At 43.2% G+C, this 25,237-nt stretch overlaps 1 protein-coding gene across 3 annotated transcripts in view; it reads left to right on the plus strand.

Moving 5' to 3' along the window:
* Positions 1-25,237, plus strand: part of LOC115079264 (mucin-5AC-like) — a 264,061-nt gene that overhangs the window by 215,936 nt on the left and 22,888 nt on the right. For all 3 annotated transcript variants that reach the window (XM_029582610.1, XM_029582612.1, XM_029582611.1), the window contains exons 24-27: positions 3,716-3,955; positions 21,607-21,763; positions 23,761-23,892; positions 24,686-24,770. In XM_029582610.1, coding sequence (XP_029438470.1) covers positions 3,716-3,955; positions 21,607-21,763; positions 23,761-23,892; positions 24,686-24,770 — 614 coding nt within the window. The remainder of the gene's footprint in view (positions 1-3,715; positions 3,956-21,606; positions 21,764-23,760; positions 23,893-24,685; positions 24,771-25,237) is intronic.

Genomic DNA, 25,237 nt, shown 5'->3' on the forward strand with positions numbered 1-25,237 from the left:
CTTTGAAAATTCACCTGTAAGGGTTTAACAGTGTAAGGGATAGTGGACTCCTGGGCTGCGGTAAGAGTAAACCCTCTAGGGCCCCATTGGCAGCAAGCAGTTGAATCTTGCAACTTCACTTTTACCAGCCACTTGGGATCCTGCCAAGTGCTTGTGGCCTAGATTGGCCACTGTGGAAACAGGATACTGGGCTTGATGGACCTTTAGTTTGACGCAGTATGGCAAATCTTATGTTCTTATGTAGGGGTTCTGGAGACCAACAAGGTAAGGTAAAATGAGGAATCTGGGTTCAAGCCAGGTCGGGGCATATGGAAGACAGGTGTGGTCGGTGTCTAGGCTGGAGTCAGTTGCAGGCAAGCAAAAAGGGTCAGGCTAAGGTCAGTGGCAGGCAAGAAGAGTCAGTGTCCAGGCTAAGGTTAGAGGCAGGCAAGGTGTGGTCAAGGTCCAGGCAGTGGTAAGATCTGAGTAATCAGTCCAAGAAGAATACAGGGACAAAGTAAGATGGATCAACAAGATGAGGCAGCTGGACAAAACAAGACAGGCTGGAGTGACAAGGCTGGACAGGCTGGATATTACAAGGGCAAGGCAGGCTGGAGAGACAAGGCAAAACCAGGAGACAGAAACGCTGGCAACACGCACTGCTTAGATGGCAGGAGACCTGTTGCTGAGGTGAAAAGTAAGAGCCGTGGATGAGTTTAAATACCCAGCCACGTGACATCATTAGGGGACGCCAGCATTGGCTTTTCACAGCACAGGACCCTTAAAGGCTGATGTACCATGCGTATGCACACCTAAGGAATTGCATGGTAATGGAGGAGGACCCACTGACAGCGTCCAAGCCATGGAACAGGGACAACAGTATCCTAGACATTGGAGAGAGTACAGTTGGTCGTGGGGTCATCCCACAACAGCCAAATGTAACAAACAAGACTGGGTATAAAGGGAGCAATGTGGGCATCAGAAGAAGAAAGATAAGATACATTAAATAAAGAAATTAGAGTAAAGCCCTTGTGTCTTATGATAGGAGTTGGTAGTCTTTAAAAGTAGGAAGTCTCTGTCATGGGAATGTGTGAAGGCCTGAGTGAATAACCATGCTTTGACTTGCTTTCTGGAGTTAAGGTAGCTAGCTTGTTTTGAGGCATAGAGATAGTGGTAATTTGTTTTATAGTTTTGAGGCATGGAAGCTGAATGCCTGAAGTCTTGTACAAGTGAATTTAGCAGCTGTCAAAAAAGGGGGGAGGGCTATTTGGGAAGATCAAAGATCTCCTATGAGCATGTAGGGGAAATGAAGCTGTGAAAGATACCAAGGGGCCAGTTTATGCACACATTTGAAGAATAGGCAGAGAATTTGGGATTGTATCTTGTATTCAAAAGGGAGCCAATGCAGCTTCTTCAGAATTGGTCTTTTCTGATCATTTTCTTTGACCACAGCCAAGATTCTAGTGGCCATGCCCTGTAGGAGTTAGAGGCATTTGAGGATATGTTGTGAGAATCTAGCGAAAAGTGAATTGCAGTAGTCCATGTGACTGGTGAATAAAGCATGTAAAATGGAAGTGAGGTTGTGATTCTCGAAGAAGTTGTGCAGGTGGTGAATCTGGCGCAGGTACATGAAGGAGGCTCTCATCACCTTTGAGATGTGGGACTCCATTGTAAGGTTGTAATCTATGTGAATCTTTAGACTCTGTACTGAGTCTGGGTTGTAAGAGGGTTCCTGAAAGGGAGGGTAGCAATATTAAGAGTTGTTTTATTGACCTAACCAAACTTTGGGGTTTGGTTTAAGTTTGTGGTAGTTGAACTATTCTGCTACTGTTAGACATTGTGTGAAATTAGCAATTGAAAAGTTTTGGTCTGAATCTGTTTTCATGCATAGTTTAATTTTATCTGCAAAAAGGTGGCATTCAATATAGGACTGGATGAGGTCACAAATTGGACAAATGTATATGTTGAATAGGATTGGAGAAAGCACTGAACATGGCGGTACTCTACAGGGAGGAAAACATGCTGGCCCATTAAAACAGATTAAGATTTGTTTTCCAAGAAGGATTAAAACCATTTAAGGGCTATGCCTTTAATGCTGATGTTTTTTAATCATTGTAGCAAGAGCTAGTAATCAACTGTATCAATGGTGGCAATACATCTAGTAGAACTAGGAGGGAGTTGCCACCTTGGTCAGTGTTTAGATGTATATTGTTGATTAGGATGGAGTCTGTTTTGTGTCCTTTTCTGAATCCAGATTGGTTAGGATGGAAGATGTTTTCTTTTAGGAAGTATAGGAATTGGAAGTAGATCACTTGTTTGTACTAGTTTAGATTTAAAAAAAATTAACCTGGGACTAGGCAATAGTGATTTTTGGATCTAAGTCTGCTTTCTTCAAGATAGGTTTGACTATGGCCTTTTTTAGTTGCAGGGGTAGGGTACCTTGCATTAGTATAGTGTTTATTATGGTAGCTAGTCAAGGGGCTAGATTTTGCCTTAAGTCACAGATCTAGTTGAGGGGTATTGGGTCTAGTGGGGAAGAAGATTGACTGATCCTTTAGAGAATTTTGTATTCCTCTTTGGGAGAGACAATCCTGAATTCGAACAATAGGATGCTTTCTGGAGAGAACTGGATTATTCTGTGTGGGTTTGAGGGAGGAGAATCTGAGGTAAGGAGAGGCATTTCAGGGAACTTTCGTTAATTTGGCTGGAGAAGGATTGGTGTAGAAGGATGAGTGTCTCATTTATATTTTTTCATGAAGAATTCTGCAAAATCTTCAGCTCCAAGTACATCGCTAATGATAGCAGGAGTCATGGTTGTGGGCTTGGAGAGTTTCTGAACCAGTGGAAAAAGTTTTGTTGATTGATTTTATGATAATTCTTGTTATTTGCTAATACATTCTTTTGTAGCTTGTCGAATGGCTGCTTTATATTTCTTTGCATTTTCTTTGCTTTCAGTAGGTTGGCCTCGGTTCTGTGTTCTCCCCATTTGCACTCAAGTTGATAGGATTATTGTTTAAGTAGAAGGCGGAACCAGGGGAATTCCTGGGAGGTTTGGTAGGACTGGATTTGAGGGGGGCTAGTGTCTTGCTGGCTGCTGTGAATTCTTCCTTTGTTCTGTTGTTGTACTAGGAGATCTGCTGGTTGAATAGTGGTCGTCATAACTGGTATGTTGATGAGTTCATATAGTTTGTCTAATGTAATAGAGGACCAGTTTCTGGTGGATGGTTTGTGTTCTTTGTTAGGTGAATATGATTTGTGAAAGGTGGCCCTTACTAGGTCTGCCCATTACTGTGACATGCTCCATGGTATTCTGGGATACAGTAGGCACTCATGCTAACATTAAGTTCATGTTCCAGTGGGAAACTATAAACTCAGTCAAATTAAGCAGTGTTATGAAGCAATGGAGTTGTCCCATGAAATACAAGCTGCTATGCTACTGAAATCTGACGGCGTTAGCAGGATAATCCCCAGTTTAGTACTACCAGACAAGGTAATACAGGAGGTATGGTTTAGTGAATAGAGCAGAGAAGTAAGAGTTAGTAACGTGTAGGCTGAGAGTTTGTCTCCTTTCTCTATTACATTGGGCAAGTCAGTTTACCTCCTTGTGTCACATATACAACCTTTTCTGTGCTTTTGAAACATGTGCAAATAAAGAAAGGTGAGGCAGAAAATGTTCTTGTGGGTCTTGCCAGATATTGCAATAAGATCTCAGTTCTCTTGTCTCCCAATCTTGCAGGGGAAGGTCTGTGGTCTATGTGGTAACTTTGATGACAACCAGAATAATGACTTCATGTCCCGGGAGAAGTCCATCGAGCAGAGTGTGGAGGAATTTGGGAACAGCTGGAAAGTCACCCCCTCGTGCCCTAATGCCAAAGCTGTCACCAATCCTTGCTTTACCAACCCACACCGGCGCTCACGAGCAGAGAGGCAATGCAGCATTATCAACAGTGCATCCTTCAAGAGGTGTCATGCCCAGGTATTTCCTAGTTTGGGCTATCAGATGACTCTTGATCATCAAGAATAGGCCGAGCTGGGCCTAATTTTGCCTCATGCATGCTGGGATATGTAGCCTTGCTCAGAGGAGCTAACTTTTAAAATTGGTTAGAGGTGCTGAATTTAACACAAATTACAATACCCAAAGCAAAAAAAAAAGACAGAACACAGTAGGTTGTGAGCGTTTCTAAGCAGTCTGTATTTAAATGTCAGGAGAGGAGTAGGTGATATGGACATGAGGAAGACTCATGTGGCCGAAACAAAAACTAGGGAAGACTGAAAGTCCCACCATTCATTCTTCTCCCCTTTCCCAGTTCATCCCCATGAATTTCCTCCCTCCTGCTCCATTCCGTCCCCTACCCTCACCTGTCACCATCATACTCTCTCAACCCCCTCTTTTCTCTTCTTCTCCTCATCCCCATGTTTTCTCTTTTCTCTCTTCCCTCCTTACTCCCTATGCACTCTTAATTACCCCCTTTTTGCATGGGCATACTTTGAATTTTATATTTGGGGGCAGGGGGTTTGATGCCCCTCTACCAGCTCCCTATATTTCCTTAGCCTGCTCTGCTCCCCATTTCCCATTGACCTGTCCTTCTCGGTTCCCCTTCCCAGTTCCTCTTCCCATCTCTCCACTCTCCAGTAGGTTGCTCCTCACCCCTCTTAGCCAGCTGCCCTCCTCTGCAGGCTTGGTTCACCCTTCCCTCCACCGATTCCCATCCTTCATCAGCAGGTTAAGCTTCCCTTCATTGGCAGGACTCAGCTCACCTTTCAATTTGTGGCTTTCCCTCCCCCACAGATCACTTCCCTGATTCCAAGCACCTTTTTTTTTTTTTTTGTATTCTGGAACTGCTCCTGCCTGCAGCACTTCTCCAGGAGCTCACCTATTCCAGGCCAGAGCCAGTCCACACGAGACACTCCACCACCTGCCTGTCCTGAGCCCTGTCAGGTCGGCAGTCAGTATCTCCCCAGCTCGAGGGCCACAGCTGCATGTGGTGCTCCCCGTCCGCAGTCTGAAAACCCCAGAGATAACTGCTGTCTCCTGTGGGATATAACAGGGGGAATGGTTTATTTATTTTTTTGTGAACAAGAGGAACAAGGTTCATCTCAATTCCCCCTAAATTCAAGCCCTGATCACAGCCCCTCTCGATACTGGAGCTGCCAATTTCTAAGAAAGCGACTTTGAGCCAATGATCTCGCAAGCCTCCTTCCAGTAAAATACCTCATTCACCATGATGACTGAAAAGCTGGAAGAGATACCTCCTGCCCTCTAATCCTTGACCCTGCCCAGGTAGCACAGAAATCTTCACCAGACTTTGAATAAATAATTTTCCAATCTTTGTGATTGTAGTTTGACTATCTTCTGTCTCTGCTTGCTCTTCCCTTTCTTTTAGTTTCTTCTGGGTCTCCTCATCCCTTTTCTTTAAAACTTATTTTCTGGTCTTCCTCTCTTTTCTTTATCATTTGTTATTTTTCCTCCATGTGGCTGTCTCCCCACAGCTTATTATCTTCTCTCACTTCCTCTTAATCTCATCCTTTCCTTTTCCCTCCACCTTGTTCTCCTCTCTTCTCATAGGCCTTCTCCAGGTTTATTTCCCCTATCAGGCTCCCCCACCCCCATCCACATTCCTGCTACTCCTCCTCTTCTCACAACACATGCCCCCTCTCAAAACCCTATCTGCTATTCTCCCAGCCCCTCTTGCCTTCACAGCCTGTGTCTACTCATCTTCCTCTTCCACAGCTCCTCTCCCAGGCCCTCTTTCCCTCACAGCTTCTCACCTCTTCTCCCAGCCACAATTCCTTCTTTCAGTTCTTCTCCCAGACTCTCACAGCAGTAACTCTCTCTCTCTCTCTACATTATCCCCTCTCTCACCCTATAGCTCATCTTTCCATTTCCCAATCTCTCTTTCAGCAATTCTCCTCATATCAAAAAATGACAGGCACTTTATAGACTAACCTCAATAGCTCATGCTTCAATAAATTGGTTAGTCTATAAGGTGCCACCTGATTCGTATCATTTTTTGCTACACCAGACTAACACAGCTATCCCTCTGAAGATTTTTCTCCTCTATTAGCAGCCCAGTTGTCGGGATGGCCAAGGGGTCTAAGACACTATGTTTAGTATCTCCACTGCCTCTCAGGAAGAAGTCTGTCTGTCCTACACCTACTGTCACTCTCAGGTGCCCCTGCAGCCCTTTGGTCAGACATCCCATAGCCAGCCAGTAGGCTGCAGGAGAAGGCAGGCGCAGTAACTGGGAGACAGAAGTGCAGTACAATGTCCTCTCCTATAGGCAGTTGGTCAGATATTTCACAACCAGCCAATAGGCTGCAGAGGGGAGGTGGGAGCAATAACAAGGAGACAGAAACACTTCCCTACTGTCCTCCCCACAGCCCTGCAGCAAGGAGCTCTCAGGAGACAATACTAGGGGAGCTCAAGCACCCTCAGCAGCCACAGGGCTGGTGCCTATAGCCTTGCTTTTCTTATGGAAACTAGAACAACAAGTCCATAGCTGCAATAGGGAAATCCAGAACTAACTCAGCCTGTTTCGGATAACCTAGAGATGACATTCCACCCTATTCCTAGAGGTCCATATTCAGTAAGCAGGTGAGCAGACAAGTTATCTGGCTAAAGTTACCTGGATGATTTGCCCCAGACATTCAGTGGGAGAAATGCCTTGCTGAATAGGCTCACCTAAAGTTATCCATCTACATGCAGCCGGATAATTAAATAACCTGATTAGCTGTGTTTGAATATAACTGGTTAGGTTTTTAAGTTACCCAGAAGGGATGGTGGTGGGGGGCCCAATCCGCAGGGTTAGGGGGGTGGGAGGCATGACCTGACAGGGCCTTTTATGAAATTTGAGGGAATGGAGGAAGGGAATTGAGCCTTTACTTTTTCTTTGAAGATATCTGGTTAAGTAGCAAATTATCCATCCCCACAATGCTGGATAACTTAGACCCACCCTCAGGACACCTCTTTTTCATCCAGCTAAATTATAGCCGGAGAAGTGGCCCGAGGTTCGCATAGCTGTCATTTAGCCAGATAACTTGTCAGATATCTGGCTAAATGGCTTTGAATATTGACGTCCTAGTCTTAGTTCTAAATCCATTAGGGATTTTTGTTGTGCTCCTACATGCATCCAAAAATGCAGCGCCAAATCGGTCAGTTCTGGTTTTTTAACTCCTGATTTTTTTTTGTTTGCTGTTAAGCTTAATTGGATCTTATAGCCAGGTTCATTAAACCCTATACATTACTGAGTTTTCTCTGATGATAAGCAGAGATAATGAACTACACAGATGGTTCATGCAGCCTGCCTTGTATGCCAATGTAAAGTTGGACTCCAGAGCTTTGCAGTGTGGTGGTTACCATCTGACTCCCAGTGGCAGAGAATAATGAATATGCATGGGCTGCCTATATCCACTCCCACAAGCGTAAAATGCCTGCAAATTGCCCACCTCAATGCAGTTAGAAGTCTATGTGTTGTTCCACAATGTGCATACTTTGAGTTACATTGAGAAGATGCATTCTCGGGGGGGGGGGGGAAGAAAAAGTAAACACATAAATTAAATTTTCAAATCTACACAATGCACTTTTCTAGCAAAATTCTACCCGCAAAAATCAGGTGCTCATATTTTGTACCTGCAGCAGTTTTCCGGGTGAAAAGCCCTCATGTACTTTCCCTTTGAAAATCGATGCATAGATCACAGGAAAAAAGTACATGCGGACTTTGCATCAATGTGGGCAGTTTGGATATTGCTACCCCCTACTCCTATTGTATGCAAATCTATCTCATGAATATATAGTAGTAGCCCAGTGAGATCCTGTGTAATTGGAACTAGGCTATAAGTACTTGAGAGCAAGATCAAGAGTATCAGAGAAAGAAAGTTGAGAGAGAGAGCTGGCAGAGAGGCAAAGAGTATGTTCAGTATGGAGGTCACTGCTGACTAACTCCCTGGCAGAAATACCACAAACTTCAGGGGAGGATTATGACACCTTTATAAAGTAACTCTATGTTCTTGGAGGCATTTCACATGTGTAGGAGCCTGGAAATATGAGCAAAGAGGCCTTCTAAAACATATATATTTTAAAGCAGCAAACACCTGACAGACATCAGGATGTGAACCAAAAATTCCTTAAGGCTGAAAGGAATTGTAAAGGGGGAATAGCCTGGGGACTGAGCCAAATGCTTAAGAAGCTCCTAGAGATTTTCTTTGATACTACAGTTATGGGTACAGTTGTGGTGAAAACATCCCTGAACTTACCTTTCCCAGTGGGAAATCCAATCCATCTGTGTTGCGTCCGTCAGTCGCAGACGGCTGTGACCGCTCTGCCTTACCTCTTTTTCTCCCCTTTCTCTCTCTTTGGGCAAGATGGCTGCCTCCAGTACCGAGTGCCGAGGGTCTCGGCGTTTCCAAACCAGCATGGGAGGCCCCATCCGGCATGCTCACTCCCGTGGCCAACAAGGGCGCGAGCGCTCACATCTCCTATCTCCTACGCTCAAATACACGTCATGGCGGAAACCTCGGAGGTGGCCCCACCGCATGACGTCAGTACTTCCGGGTATATCTAGCCTCCACTTCCGCTACAACTTGAGTTAGCAAGGACTTCAGTTTAAGCTACTCTGACCGCTCTAAGCTGCACGCTTAGATGCTGCTTCACTCCAAGGGCCTCGCTCCAGTAGAAGCTCAAGATACTCACTCCTCGGGGGTCTCTCGCTTCCAACTACCCTTCGGGGTCCTCTCTAACTAGATAACCGCTCCTCAGGGGTCTTTCTCTCTCTTTCAGGATATCAGATCATCGGGTACTCGCTCTTCGAGGGCCTACCAGCTATTATATCCTGCACCACGGACCTTTGGTCCCAACTTTACACCATCAGGAAGACGCCATCATTCCTGTGAGTACCTCTACGATCCGGTGCTCCAGCTCCACCCACCAGCTGCGACGTTACCCGCACTGCGGGCTTCCGCCTATCGTGAAACATCTGTGGAAGACCACATCTGAGCCTGTTGAACATACTGGCACTTCTTGAATCAGTGCCTTACCTTCCTGCTTTACCATTTATCTACAGCAGTACAATAAAGCCTCTATTCATACTGTGTCTGCTATCTGAGTTCAACCTATCGCAGTGGTTCCCCACGGGGCCCCTCTCCGTGGGTGGAGTCATCTCCATTGTGACCAAGTGTCCAAAATGCCAGAAACACAACAGATTGCTAACTTCATGGACTCGGCTCAGCTCGCAGCCCTGCAGGCCATCCCTGGCCTAGTCCAGCGGATCACGGAACAACAAAAGTCTTTGGAGAGCCTAGCTACTGCCTTCAATCAGTTACACGCTCAACTGGACTCTTCAGCTCCTCCTGTGAAGGAATTGCTATCACTAGTGGTAACCCTTAAGACCACTGCACCTTTATTCACACCTACCCACTTTACGGGTAAAGCCAAGATATGCAGAGGGTTTGTTAATTTATGCAGCATGCATTTTTCATTACAGCCTACCCTCTTTCCCACTGAAGCTTCAAAGACCACCTACATTCTGTCATTCCTAGAAGGACGAGCCCTGGCCTAGGCTTCACCGTTATGGGAATGTAAAGATCCTATCCTGAATGACCTACCAGGATTTCTAAAACTTTTTAAGTCTGTGTTTGATGACCCAGCTTGCCAGACCATCGCTGGATCTGCCTTGCTCAACTTTCAGCAAGGTAACAAGCCACTTACAGACTTTGCTAATGAATTTAAGACTCTAGCATCCGAACTACATTGGGACACTGGATGCTTATGTGCCATATTCGTGGAGCGTCTCAACTCTCGCGTAAAGGACGAATTAGTGGCTCGTGACTTGCCTGATACCCTTGAGTCCCTGATGGAACTAGCAGGAAGAATTGACCACCGTATCCGCGATCGTACTCAAGAGGCTAAGAGTCCATGAAAGTCTACAGTGGGGGCTAACCATCCTAAACCTGTGCCTATTACTTCCAGTTTACCGTCTGCACCCCTAGAGGAGGAAGAGCCTATGCAACTAGGCTGAAGCCATTTGACCTCTAAGGAGAGACGTTATCGCAAGCACATGGGGTTGTGCATGCACTGTGGCCAATCAGGTCATGCAGTCCAGACCTGTCCCATTTGTCCGGAAATTGACGGGCCTGGGATATGCAGGAGGACTTCTCCTGGGCCTCACCTCTCCTACACCTCCATTATCATTACCCGTATCTCTGCTTTGCAGAGGTCTCGGATTTCAGACTCTCGCCCTCATTGACTCCAGTGCTGGAGGTAATTTTATTCTGAAGCGCTTGGTTGAACATCTATGGATTCCTACCACACCAATAGCTAAGCCTCTGCTATTGTCATCCATCCATGGAGAACCACTTCCTGGAGAAATTTCACTGACCACCCAGGCCATCGGCCTGTGCACTGGAGCTCTACACTCTGAATCAATTTCTTTTCTAGTATTAGAAAAAGCCATGCATCCAGTGGTATTGGGGCTACCGTGGCTTCAAGACCATATGCCACAATTTAATTGGGCTACCTTGGAACTGTCCTGGTGGGGACCAGACTGTCATGGTCGATGTCTTGCTGAAGTTTCACCACTCATCTCCATGCCCATCTCCATACTCATCTCCATGTGTGATAAGCTATAAACTGTCCAATTATTGGTATGCTTTTGAAGAGCAATTTATTGAGAGCTTCACAAATCATAGTACTTCACAGAGTGTATCTCACTAGAGAGCTGCATTGGGAGGGACATCAAAATGAATACAGTCTTAGCTCTACAACCACAAAGAAAAGGCTGCCAGGGCAGAATCAGTAACTACAGCAAAATATAAAAAAAAATACAATAGTCATATATATACCAAGGAAATATTTGAACATATTCAAGCTCTTATAGAAGAGTGGCACAAATCTGGCAAGAGTTAGAGAAACCAGAAGTTACTGAAAATCAAAAATGTTGCCAAAAACTCCATAGCCAAATCAGGAGATACACATTGACCAATCACGTGTACACTATTCACCAAACAAGAGAGCCTAAACACTTATGAATGAACAAAACGAAATGAAAAAATTATCCTATGAATAAATCGCATATATTCATTTTATTTATTTATTTATTTAAGGGCTTTTAAATATACCGACATTCATAGGGCATATCATGCTGGTTTACAATCAACTTTGTAGCAAGGAAAGAGAAATTACAAAAAAACAGGGAGAGGGGAAGGGGAGCAGGGTTGGAAAAGGGAGAGAAAGGGGGAAGGTGAAAGCGAGCGCATAAGGAGCGTGAAGAACATAGGTTGTAAAGCGTAAAGGGAGAAAGAAAATATAGGAACTGTATTAAAGCATTAAAAATAAACATAACATTTCAATAATTACGTAGTCAACATTTCCAAAAGATGCCTCTATTCATCAAAATATACATGACCAAAAACAGAATTTTCAATGTAACATCAGCTATAAATAGAAACAAGAGAAAATCAAAAGAAACTAACTAATTTATTGCTGTGATTGTTTTTTTATGTACATGGGTGATTAATAAATACAGATAAAAGATAAAGAAAAACCCAAACAATCTCTCAGTTTAAGCTACCATGAATCAAAGACTGGGGTTCATAAATCTATCTTTGTTCTTGGCAGAATAAATACTCAGGAAGATTACTCCTTCTGCTAGATTAATGGACAATTTCAATTAAAGGATTTCATATCTGTTATACTATGAAAGGTTTCCAACCAATGTGAAACCAGAAGTGGTATTTGTCTTGTAAACAGGATCAATGTTCAAATAGGTCAATATTCAAATGCTAGTAAGACTTATCTGGCTATTTAGCAGCCCCTGAATATCCATACAAGTTGTGAGTGGGCAATGGGCAGATTGGGGCAGTGCTTCTTGTTGGATTCGTGGACCCTTGAGCTGGCTGGGACAGATGAAGACTCACCGTGGGAAGGCCCAGGGTGGATGTCGAAACCGGGAGGCGGCACAGAACAGGAAACCTGAGGGATCTTCACCACTGGAGGCCCAAGGTCCCCCCAGGAGGAGCCCATGAGGACCCAAGTCGCTTGGACTTACGTGCGATCTCCTGTGGGCCATTGTCTGAAGAGGAGCTCCAGAGGATCGAGAAGAGTAGAGCTGAAGCCAGGAAGCCAACTGGAACATCACCACTGGAAGCCCGCGGTCCCCCCGAGAGGTGCTCGTGAGGACCTGAGCCGCTTGGACTTAGGAGAGGCCTCCTGGAAGAAAGCTGGAGTCAGAAGCCAGTAGTCGGAAGCCGAAGTCAAAAGCCAGTAGTCGGAAGCCGGAGTCAGAAGCCAGTAGTTGGAAGCTGGGGTCGGAAGCCAGTAGTCAGAAGCCGGGGTCGGAAGCCAGAAGACGAAAGCAGCAACTAGTAGCTCTCAACAGAGAGTGAACCTTGTTGCAAGGCGAAGTATAGGCCTAGCTGCAGGGTTTAAATATCCCTGCAGCGTCTGACGTCATCTGAGGGCTGTCCTGTTTCTTTCCGCTCTGGCCCCTTTAAAACTCGAGCCCCCGCACATCAGATTGGCGGCATCTCCCTCGCAGAGGGAGCGCCACGGCAGAGGCCAGGATCGGGCCTAGTCGAGCGGGGAGTCGCTTCAGCGGCCCGGGCCGGCCAAAGGTGAGTGGAGGTACCGGGACACGGCCCAGGACTGTAACACTACTTAGCCGGATAAGCTATCTGGCTAAGTAGTGATATTTAGCCTTAGACGAATAACTTACTCAGCTAAACTAGATCTGCTCAATAGCAGCGATTTGTCTGGGAATAATCAGCAGCATAGCTGTCTAACTCAGCTAAATGGCTAAGTTTTCAATATTGACCTCAAAATATCTAATTTTTAGTGCCTGAATGGTTTTACCTACATATTGTAAAGGATAGGGGCAAGTCAAAAAGTGACTTAAGGAGTAAACTTTCCCAGTGACAGGATGCATAAAATCAGATAAATAAAATGATGATGAGCAAGCAGCCTACTGGGGTAGTGAGCTATTCATGGTAAATCAGAAGAGATAGTAAGTATACGTATTTCTGAAGAAACTAAAAGATCTCAAAGATTTTTTGCCATGATGAAAGGCAAAATAAAGTGGCTGCTGAAAAATGGAGTGAGTAGCTAAGATTGGCCAATGCCATCTGATGACTATACAGACCTGGCTCATCCTGTTTGAAGAAGTAAGGGCACATATTATATGATCAGACCTTGTGGAGAAAAGAAGATCCCTATTAATGTATAAAGCGTGTTTGAACGCTTGCATCATGAGTCGTGGATGATAGCCCCTAGCAATGAAACAGAACGTTATACCATCAGCTTGTGTAATAAAATCTGTTTGTGAAGAACAGTCTAAAGAACTATCCCACTGGGATGTTCTCTCAGATAGAATGGGATGGTAGTTCTCATAGAACAACAGGATGTTGTGGTCTATCGGCTTCTGGAAAAGTGATGTGTAAAATCTGTCCCCACCCACAGTGATGAGAACAGCCAAAAAAGAAGCCTGTGAGCAATGTAAACAATAATCTAATTGTAAATTCAAATTTGTAACAGAAGTGGACCCTTGTGACTGTAGTGAAGTGGCACAACCTAGGGAGATGGCGGATGTACCCTGGGTTGTACTTGGTCAGGAACTTCACATTTACTAGCCCCTTTCCCCACAGGTTGAGCCCTTGGGTTCCCGAGGTCAGCCAGACTTAGGCGAGAGTCTCTCAAAATATAGAGTGATAGCAAGTCCAGGGCCAGGCAAAAGTAGTCAGTGTCCAGGCAAGGGTCAGTGACAGGCAGCAGGGAAGAATAATCAAGGTCCAGGCCATGGTCAGTTCCAGGAAGTCAATCTGAGGAGAAACAGGATCAAGGCACGAAGGACTGACGAGGCAGGATAGACTGGACAAAGTACAATGAGACAGTAGTATCCAAAGCCATTATACCTGGCAAGCAAATAAAATCAATACTCATGAGATTACATTTTACCCAAAACAGTTTTACATTTTCTTCCCGAACCCCTATCCCACCCCCAACCGGAGAACTAGAAATAAAAAATTAGTACAAAAAAAAATAAAATAAAATAAAACTAGAAGGAGCTTATAACTTTACAGAAAATAATTGATTGGATCCCAGATTTTCCAAATAGCCTCCTCCTTAAACTCTAACTTTAGCAGACAACAACTCTAATTACTCCCATTTACAGATCCCTTCGGACCATCAGTATACAGAGGGGAACCTGACTTACCTCAAAATCACAGCACCATTCTCCTTCCCAAAGCAAACAATTGTATGGCAGAATAATAGTCCTTTCTCCCCCTGACAATCTAAGGGCTAAAAAAATAGGACAAATATTCATGGATCATCAGGGATAGGGGTCATCCATAAATGACATCACATTATTTTGGCATGAAATCACCTCCATCATACTTCATCATAAATCTCCAACTCCCTTGTTACAAAAGCGATAATCCCACTACCACCACCCCTACCCCATGTTAGAGTTGATGTCATTTATGGACAGCCCCATATCCAAATAGAATATTGACCAGACTGCATTGACAATTTCCACCCAGTAGCTCTGGATTACTGGGCAAAAATACAAAATGTGCAATAATGAACCAGTAAGGCCACATGCCCTACAACAGAGATCAGAGTGGGCGGTATTAATCACTTTCATTCCAGCTGAAACCAAATGTGTCCGTGTAACTTGTTATTATTTGTGATAATTGTGGGTGGATCCCTGGGCCGGTGGCAGATGACCATGCCCACGGGGGGAAGATCCCGAGAGGGACCACCGGTCAGGCTCAGAGTTGGGAGACAGACACACACTAATTATTTTATTAAACTGTTTTAAAGAACCACCAGAGGTGGCAGTAGTGAGCTGGAAGAGCCCGGCTGGGCTGTAGTCACTCAGGCACTGGAACAGCAATCCCAGGAGCTGGAATGAAGTAGGCCCTCAAGGAGTGAGTACCCGGTTCCAGGGAAAGCTCTGAGAGAGAGATGGTAACTCACTGGTGTTGTAGGCAGTGGTGACTTCCTGGCAGAAGTTATATTCAGTAGCAGGTCCAGGAACGTGGGCCCTCGAGGAGCGAGTACCAGTTCCAGACTGCGACCTGAAAAGCAAGAGAAAGAGCGAGGCCCCCGAGGAGCGGGTACCCCTGGTAAAGTCTGAGGAGGCAGAGTAGCAAGGTAAGCAGAGAGCGAATCCCATCTGCAGCGATACCTGGAGGCAGCTAGGTAGGAAACCTTTGCTAACTCAATTAGCTAGCAAAACAAAAGACCTTAAATATCTGGCGATGATGACATCATCTCAGGGGTTCACGCCACAGCTGGTACTTGAGTCGGGGCCACGCTGCTTGCGCGTGCCCTTAGGCCTCAGGAGAATATGGCGGAAGGCAGCGCCTACTAGTCCAGGGATGCAGGAGGAGGACATCAAGATGATGCCGCAGCAGCCAAACTTCCATCAACCAAAGAGGGAGTCGCCAAAGAGGTAAGGTGGGCGGAGTGGAGACATCGGGCAGCAACGGTCGCAACATAACTATCCTATATTGCTGCTCTATTACATCCAAAGACCAAGAACATTTCTAGATATCTTCCCAAATAATCATACTGGATTGAAAGAACAACGCTCCTTAACTACCACCACTCAACCTAATAAACCAAAAAGCTGCAATCTCACCTGTCAATCATGCCCGCAACCTTGGAGTCATAATTGACAACGAACGTTCCTTCAAGAACCACATCACTACAAAAAGACGGATATCACAAACTCCTAACCCAATATTATTTAAAACCTTTCCTTTCCCCCAACGACTTCAGAAAAGTCCTTCAACTACTCATCTTCTCCAACCTAGACTACTGCAACTCCCTGCTATTCAACTTACCTCTCAACACCATCAGACCACTCTAAATCCTCCAAAATACAGCCGCCAGAATACTCACTGGAACTAAAAAACATGATCACATTACTCCTACACTAATATCACTACACTGGCTCCCAATAAAATTTAGGATAGAATACAAAATACTATCCATATTACACAAAATAATATATGAAAAATAAACAAACTGGCTAAGTACATCCATAAAACTGCACTCTCCACCTGCTCGTTCCAAACAACTTACCTCAACTCGGAAGAGAACCATTTCCCTAGGAAGCCCCAAGTTCTGGAACACCCTCCCAACCAAACTTAGCACAGCAAAATTTAAAAACCTTCAAAAAAGAGCTAAAAGCCTGGATGCTCACCAAAGCCTACCAACTCACCCAATGACTCTCAAACATCACTTCCCTCCTACTGACCCTATGCAAACATATGGAACCAATGCAAGCACGTAATATAACATATAACAAAAACTCTAGTCTAACATCCGAACTACGTCTATAAAACCTTCAATATATATGCTAACAATCAAAGGAACCTTTTGGAAACTCTGTTAAACATTGAAACTTTGTAAACCATTGTGATGGCGAAACCGAACGATGGTATATAAAACTCGATAAATAAATAAATAAGATTCCAGTTCCTCTTCCTGCATCATCCATCCCAGCTCCTTTTCCCAAGCTGCCACAACCCTAAAAGATTCAATTACTTTATCCCGTTTCATTGCTTTATAAATCCTACTCAGGTGACTCTTTACCTTTTAATTAATAAAAATCACATTTTTTACCTTTGCCCATTGTTTCCCTTGCTCCCGGACTGCACACTACCCATAATTGTAAACAAACAACGGAAAAGAATCTAAATTACATTTTTTTTTTCGAAAAATCTACAAGCAGCAAAAAGTGACCTGCTCAAAGAGCTGGGAAAAGGATTTAATTGGTGAGAGATTAATCATATTTCATACCTGAGAGGATTATAATTGAATCAACTTTCCATAGCCGAAAATCAAGGTCATCCCCCATCAACTGTTGTTTCCCTCATCTATTCATGTACTCCCAATACTTCTGAGAGGCCACTTTAGAGTAAATCTGAACCCATGGATACCAACCTTCCTGGGGCCCTAGCTCCTGGAGGCCAGCTTCAGTCCAGTGCTGCTCCAGATCCAGATTATTCCATTCTGCTAAGATACTAAACAGAGCCACTCTGTTTAGTATCTATAATATCCAAAGAAATCAGAAACGTTAATACCACCTTCCTCTGCAGAGTAACCTTTATATTTGGGCTGGCTTACCAGCCACACCAAGCTTAATGCTATCATATTTAGTCTCTGAAAACATTTACTTGGAAGATCTATGGGCAACATCACGAATAAAGAAAGAATTATAGGAAGCCAACTCATCGGCAACCTTTGCCTCATCAACCCCTCTTCTTTAAACCTAATAAGTATGGGTTTATAATTTAAACCAAACAATTCATCCATCCTGGCTGACAAATAAACTTCCAAGTATCACCCTTTGGATAACGTCCACTGAAAGGAGCTCTGAATCTCCCTTGGCATCAATGTATCCTGAAGTATGCCCAGGGGCATCAGTTTGGATTTACTTAAGTTGCTCTTATAACCTGACATTGCACCATACACACTCAACACCTTCAACAGATCTGGGATAGAAACGACTAGATCAGATACGTAAACCACCAGTACATCTTTCACGTGCAATGGCACAATTTGATCCTGGCCCTGCAACATTATTCCTTTTATCTCATCTGACTGTCTAATAAATTGTGTCAGTAGTTCAATTACTAGAGACAGAAAGCTTTCCCTGAGATCATAAAAACCAAGATGATATGGTTTTATTATTTAAAGAGCATTTTCTGTTTTTATTAAAATTCTGTTGTTTTCCTCTCATATGCTGGTGAACTATCATTCCTTCTTTCTGTTCTTCAGAATGCTTGTCCATGTTTAAGAATGGAGACTGTGGCTGCTAACTTTTGTATTTAAGCCTGCTATGGGAATTTGTATCTGTAGATGCTGTAAGATGTGTCTGGGGGTCTGGGACAGGACCGATATGTATAATTTGCTACTGTGAAACCCATAGTAGCAACGGCAGGGGCTGGCAGGAAATTGGAATCAAACAGTAACCAACAAGGGCCCTGCCCTGTGAAACTGATAAATATGGGAGCTTGCTGGGCAGACTGGATGGGCCGATTGGTCTTTTTCTGCTGTCCTTTCTATGTTTCTGTGCTTCATACCTCCTCCAGCTCCTGAGATGTGCAATCATGGCTTACACTGGTTCTTGCAGATTAGCTGGATATGACATCCAACTGGTTGAGATCTTTCTGGGGCTAGGCTACAATTCCAAAACTGTATCAGGATGCAGGGATTGCAAGTTAATGGACATACCATATATCTTATTCTGTGCAGTTAAGCACTTTTTAATATCAGTTTTATTCTCTTGTAGTACTCCTTGCTGATCTTTTCTCTCAGTGATTTGTTTTAGATTGTTGCACCTTCATATATATTTATATATGCCCTCCTGCTCAGTTTTGTTTGACATTTTTCAGTCAGAACAATGTTTTCTGTTTTGCTTAGTTTTTCTTTAAGGAAAGTTGCTTTAGAACATTTGTCCAGATCAAATGTCTTCCTGATGTCATTTTAGAAGTTCTTCATTATTCAGAGTTGTTTTGCTAAATCATTGCAGGAGCTATACAACTTCAAGTCATCTATAATAGTAGGTGCAATGTTATCTGTAGAACATTTATGTCTCTAAGATTAAGGCTAAATCTGAATCTCAGGGAGTTACTAAGAATATGTGACAGACCCTTTGCATACGTCACCATTAAGTATGGGTTAGTGTAAGAGAGGAGGATCCATTCAAATACAGCCCCTCCTTTTGAAGGGTCTAGAATGGCCACCCCCTTGTGAGTCTATATAGCAGCTCCCTACAGAGAGCTCAGGAGGCAGTCTCTCTTTGGTTTGCTGAGATTTAGGAAATGCTTAGGAGTTTTGAGGGGTTTTTTCAGGCCCAGTCAGAGGAGCCAGGCAAACCCTGCTTGGTAGTCCTGACCAGAATCGGAAGGGGTTTCCTCTTCCAGTCCCCTCACAGGCTGGGATTTTCCCTCTGGGTCTATTTTTCGGGTTTAAAATTTTAAGTGGTAGGAGTCTTGTGAGAGCCTGTATACCACCTGAACTCAAGACTTTAATTTCAAGATCCAGGAGGAAGTTTTCACTACCCTTCCTTCCTTATTGAAGCAAAGAGAGATGCTTGCTTCAAGGAGATCCCTCTCATCAGGGATCCAGAAAGAAGAACTAAAGAGTCTGTGTAAGAACCAAAGAGATCCAAAAGATCTGCTAATCACGAGTAAAGGAAATCACAAAATCACTGGGGACACCTATCCAGTGTTTTCACTACTCTGGGGAGAGATTTTACTCTCTGTGCCATAGACTTTTTACCATTTTTAACAGATTGGGAAGGGGCTTTTGAACAAGCTAAAGAGATCCTGCCCACCTGGAAGCTCCATTTAACCAAGCCCTGGATAGTGGATGTTTCCTTGGCCTTCATATGTGAGTCCTGCCCGGATAGAGGGAAAGAAACTGTAAGAAAAGAAAGCAAGCGAATTCAGTGGTGCTGCAGTTTAAGTATTGTGCCATTTATCATCAGCTTTTGATCAGTAAACACTTTAATTTTGGACACTAACTCAGTGGCTTCAGATTATTTTTTTGCTCTCACTGCACCCACCATAAGGACACAAAGGAAAAGGAAATAGGTCGAAAGTGGCCTGTAAGTAAATCTTCCCCCTTGGAAGTGAGAGAGTAGGGATGTGAATCGTTTTTTGACGATTTAAAATATCGTCTGATATATTTTAAATCGTCAAAAATCGTTAGAGCCGCGATACAATAACAATTCCCCCGATTTATCGGCGCCATTTTGTTTTTTTTGTCCCCCGACGGCAGGAGCGTAGGAGATCGCTCCCGGACCCCCGCAACATGATTCGACTGCAGGAGGTCGTTCCGGACCCCCGCTGGACTTTTGGCAAGTCTTGTGGGGGTCAGGAGGCTTGAAAACGTAGAAAACAGCTTGCGAGCTCATAATCTACGTTTCATGAACTTCCCTGTTATTCAAAAAATATTTCTCCGATGGAACTCTTTAAATCGTATGTATTGCAGGTATTAAAATTGCCTGAAAGCATTGCGCCAATAATAACCAAAGCCTATTATTTGCCATATACAGAAACAAATCCTGAGGAACCTGCGGTATCACTGGACATTTCAGCTTTATTAGATACTTCGCAAGAATTAGTAATCTCTAGAAGGAGACCATTATTAGTCTCCTTCGCTTTTCTGATGGATAGAAACACTGTGTTTAGGTATTTTTTTCAGGAATAGACATGTATTATTTCATGGTTATAAAGTATGGTGTTACCCTGATTTAATTAAAGCAACCCAGGCTAGAAGGAAATTGTTTTTGCAAATGAGAGCTGGGGCTTTGCAAAAAGGAGTGATATTCCAGTTATGTTTTCCTTGCAAATGCTATTTAAAATTTCAACAGCAACAATATGTGTACTATGAGCCGTCCCATTTGAGAGCATTCTTGGATTCCCACCCCTAAAGTTTTCCAATGTAGATCTGGAATGAAGTAATTGCTGAGACTTCTGTTCAATAGGTCTTTTTTTTTTTATTTATATGTTTCTGAAATTAGATAACGCTCTTTTGTTGCTGCTCTCTCCCCCATATTTCTTTTATTATATAACAATGTAGATTTATATTATTTCTTGTGAGTGTTATATTTATAACAATATTGATTTATGTTGTACTTACTATACTACATTGTAATTTTTCATAACAAGTGGATACTTGTGATTTATGTTAAAATTGATAAATAAAAAATTAAAAAAAAAAATCCCCACATTTATATGATCGAAGTGGCTTTTACATGCATAAGCGTGCTCCCACTTAAAATTGTGCGCACGGTCAGTCTGTTTTATAATATGCGCGCATATACACATGTATGTTCTACATCCCTGGGTGCGGGCCAACGTACATGCTAACATGTGCGCCCGCACACCTGTTTAAAAGTTACCGTCTTAGCAAATATGTCCATGTTCAGTAAAAAGATGAGATAAGAAGCGCGATCAGTTCAAGGTTTCACCTTTTTAATGAATCACTATAATAACTGCTTCATATAATGACAGCAGTTGAACCCCTTCCTCCAAAACATTTTAGAGCATCTTCACAGGGATGATAACTTTAAAACAGCCGTACACGCTTTAAAATAGGCGTACATGAATGCACGTATGCTGGCTTGTGCCCCTGGACATGGCTATTTTAAAGTATGCGCGCGTATATGGGCTCATCTTATAAAATCAGCTGGACGCGCGTCAACATGCGCGCCATTTTATATAAATGTGCGCTTGTGCCTCTTCTATCACAATTTTTAAAATGTTTAAATTATTTTTTAGCTATGGAAATTTTATCGGAATGCCAGTATCTGCTACAAATAAACACAGGTTTTATTTGTATTCAAACAAGGTTCTGTTTATGTATTTGTAATTATAAAATGGCATTCATGAGTCAAGAGTCAACTATGTAGCATAAATATGATTATAAATTAAAACTAAATGAATTGATTGGATACTCAATACCTGTGATAGGAGTCAACATCAAGAAAGAAAAAGTATTTTTTTTATTTACTTAATGGTCAGAATGCAGAAAACTACTCTTACAATGATCAGAGTAACTGATTTGATAGTTGTATATAAATATTTACACATCTCTGTTTCGTACTCATTAAGGTTAATCCAGTCTCCTTCTACCATACCTGCCTGTGGGATACATGCACCTGTGAGACCACCAATGACTTTGAATGTCTGTGCACAGCCATAGCTGCCTATGCCGCAGCCTGCAATGAGGTTCACATGTGCATCCACTGGAGAGTGCATGACTTTTGCTGTGAGTACTGCTTCTGTCCTTCTATAAAAGAAACAGGAGATTCTAGAGTTTGGTGAGCGAGTATTATAATTGGGTTACTGTGTAACAACTAGTGGGAAAGCCTCATTTTAATCCATTTGTCCATCTTTGGAAACTCTGTTAAACATCAAAACTTTGTAAACCGTTGTGCTGGTGAAACCGAATGACGGTATATAAAACTCGATAAATAAGTAAATAAAATGACTGAAAAGGAGCACTCCAGTTTGCCAGTCCTTGTTCATGAGAGTTTATTGTAGGCAGTGACTAAAGAGCAGTCATAGAGCTATCTGAAGGATGATGTGGGTGGAATCTGGGACTGTGAAAGATTAGCAGAAAAACTAAGGACTGCCTGCTTAAGTCACTTTCAGGCCGATACAGTACAGTGCGCTCAGCCGAGTGCACCGTTTAACATGCTATTGGCCGCCCGTTTTCCACTTGGGTCTATTACCCCTTAAACTGTAAGGGGTTTAGCGCATCGAAAACGTGTGGCCAACCCATCCCCCCTCCCGCCCGGGATACTCTTAGAAATTAACGCCTGTCAAATTCTGAGCAACCTGGAAAAGAGTACAGAAAAGCAGAAAATACTGCTTTTCTGTACACCCTCTGACTTAATATCCTAGCGATATTAAGTCGAAGGAACCAAAAATTTAAAAAAAAAAATTTTTTTAGATCCTCCCGCCAGTCAGCAGGTTAGAAAAACGTTCACTCAGTTTTACTGGTGTCCATTTTCCTAACCCGTGGCTAGCGGGTTCGGAAACCGATGCCAGTAAAATTGAGTGTCTTTTGTCAGAACCCACTGACAGCCACATTTACGCTAATAAGGAGGTGCCAGTGATGCGCTATTGTCCCTAGCGCCTCCTAATTAGCGCAACCCCTCATTTAAATACTGACTTGCGCATCCAGGAGAGGTGGCTGGGCGTGCATTGGGAGAGTGGGCGCTCAACACGGAGCGCCCGCTCTCCCGCAATTTTTACAGTATTGGCCTGTTTGTAAAAGGTCTTTCTCCAAGGACAAGCAAGATATGCAGTCCCTACAAGTAGATAAAGTAATTTATGGAGCCCTGGACCCAATCATTTTAGAAGATCTTTCTAGAGTTTTATTCTCCACTGAGCATGTGTGGGTCATCCTATGTCATCAGCATTATGTGGGGCCTCTTCAATTCTGTTTTTGTCTGCAGTTCCGAACAAAGAGTTTTTCTTCTTACCAGTTTTATTTTCCATGTCGCTTTGTTCTGACTACTCCTAACACTGGTAGGATGTTTAGTTAGGTTTTTCAGGCTGTTCAAGGTTTCTTTCTTTTTTTGTGGCCACAAGCATGTGAACTAGTATTACTGTGTATCAGAACATCTCAAGCATCTGGGCTTTTTAAAATAATTGCGTTGTGTGGTTTTTTTTCACTTATTTTTTAAGCAATATCAGAGAAGTATCCAGAGGTTTCAAAAAATGTGCAGCATGTGCAGTCACATGATATAAACTGCACGTAGTACTTAAGTCTCAAGAACAACATCCTGGAGTATGATACCTGCCGTAAGAGGTACTCTGGGGGTCTATGGAGCACCTATAATTGGGATTATTTTTCTTTTTGTGCATTGTCCATATTAAATTGCACCTGCTATTTAGATGTCCAGTCTCTTAGTCTCACACGAGCCTTCTGCAGTTCTTCACAATCTGGTGCTGTTTTAATGACGCAAAACAATTTTGTGTCATCTGCAAATGTGGTCACCTCACTCCTTTCTTTGTCTAGATCGTTTATGGATATGCTAAAGAGCACAGGTCCCAATACAGACAGCTGGGGCCCTTCAGTAATAAAGGACTGAAACATGTACTGATGTTTTAAGAGTACTGAACCTGTGCATCAGGTTTTTATTTCCCCTTGAAGCCACCATGCTTTACAAAATGTTTTTATAAAGTAAAAATGCACTCTGCTAAGTCAGCTGGTGTTCTGATGCTTGGTTTGTTGCTGTGTTTGTTTTTGCTTAGCCATAAACTGTGAATTCAGCAACTTGACAGAAAATGAGTATAGCTGGCATTACAAAGCCTGTGGCGTGCCCTGCTTGAAAACCTGCCGGAACCCTACCAGTAAATGCTCTGAATGGCTGCCCAGGCTAGAAGGTTGGTTATTATCCATACAGATACTACGTACCTCTCCTCCCTCCGTCATTTGTTGTATATGGTGCATGTTAGCCTAACTTACAAATATCTGTACTTGGTATAATATGACCCAATGTTTGGAGGGTGTTTGAACTTCCATTCCAATGCATTGTGCTCTGTGTTGTCCCTGCTTTTCCCGTTTGCCATCAGCACTATTAAGTACCGGAATGCATCTACCGGGACTGTCAGAAAACCAAGGCTAGTCAAAGGTCTGACAACAGCAATATCTGTTCCCCAGATTCAAGGCACATGTGGATCAGGTTCTAAAAGGAGGGACAATGCATGGTCTCTGGCTACAGTGACTGAAATAGACAGAAAGCATCAAATGAGAAAAAGACAGATAGTTGTGAATGAAGGCTGTTAGTACTGTAGCCCAATAGAGACTAGTACCAACAGATCTGAAAACGCAAAGAAGCAGGAGGAAACTGCTAGTCTCTCTCAAAAACGCTAAGCCAAAGGTGCAGAATATTGATTTGTCATAGTGAACAATTTGTACACTAAATACACAGAACAGTGGTAAACAGTGCTGTTAGCATTTTTTCAGAAAGCTTGAATGACATATGATCTTTCATTCAAACCAAGTCTATTAACCATGAATGCAGATTTATAAACATGGACTATATAAACACGTAGCTTATATGTAGGTGTGTGTATTGATGGAAGAACAGTATCTACTCTAAACTGGCATGAGGCCAGGATCATGTACAAGAATGTTCAACATTCATTGCAAACTGAAACTGTTTTGCCCCTACAGGTTGCTACCCTTTGTGCCCTCCTGAGATGCCATACTTTGATGAGATCGCCTTGAAGTGTGTCTCCAGACAGGACTGTACTCCATGGTGGGTGGTGTAAGCTTGGAAAATACTCCATTCATCTTACCAAAAGCATTTTATCTTTGAAAAAGTTACAGTTACAATATTCTGGATGCATCCTAACATGCCAGATCCAGAAAAACCATGACTGGGAAACCTGCTGGTAATAGGGGAAACCATCACCGATTTATGGATTAGCAAATCGCCCCCATTATTAATAGGAAAAGTGTGTCTAAGAGCGGGATCTCCTCTTTTAAAGCGAAAGATTTAAATGCCGCTTTCTGCCTTGAAAGCAAAATATTTCTGTGAATGAGAGAGGGCAGTGTCCTGCGCAGCTTCCCAAAATTCTCTGTCCTGTGCAACAATTTTTAGTGATGTCACATATCGGTGCAAATATAATGCTAGAATGATGTCACAAGGGCACGCTCGTAGCCTTGGAATATAAAAAGGAAAGGTTCATTTATCTCCCCCAGCCAAACTTGTATGCTGTAGCT

Source organism: Rhinatrema bivittatum, chromosome 17 (genome assembly GCF_901001135.1).
Source record: "Rhinatrema bivittatum chromosome 17, aRhiBiv1.1, whole genome shotgun sequence".
Lineage (NCBI taxonomy): Eukaryota > Metazoa > Chordata > Amphibia > Gymnophiona > Rhinatrematidae > Rhinatrema > Rhinatrema bivittatum.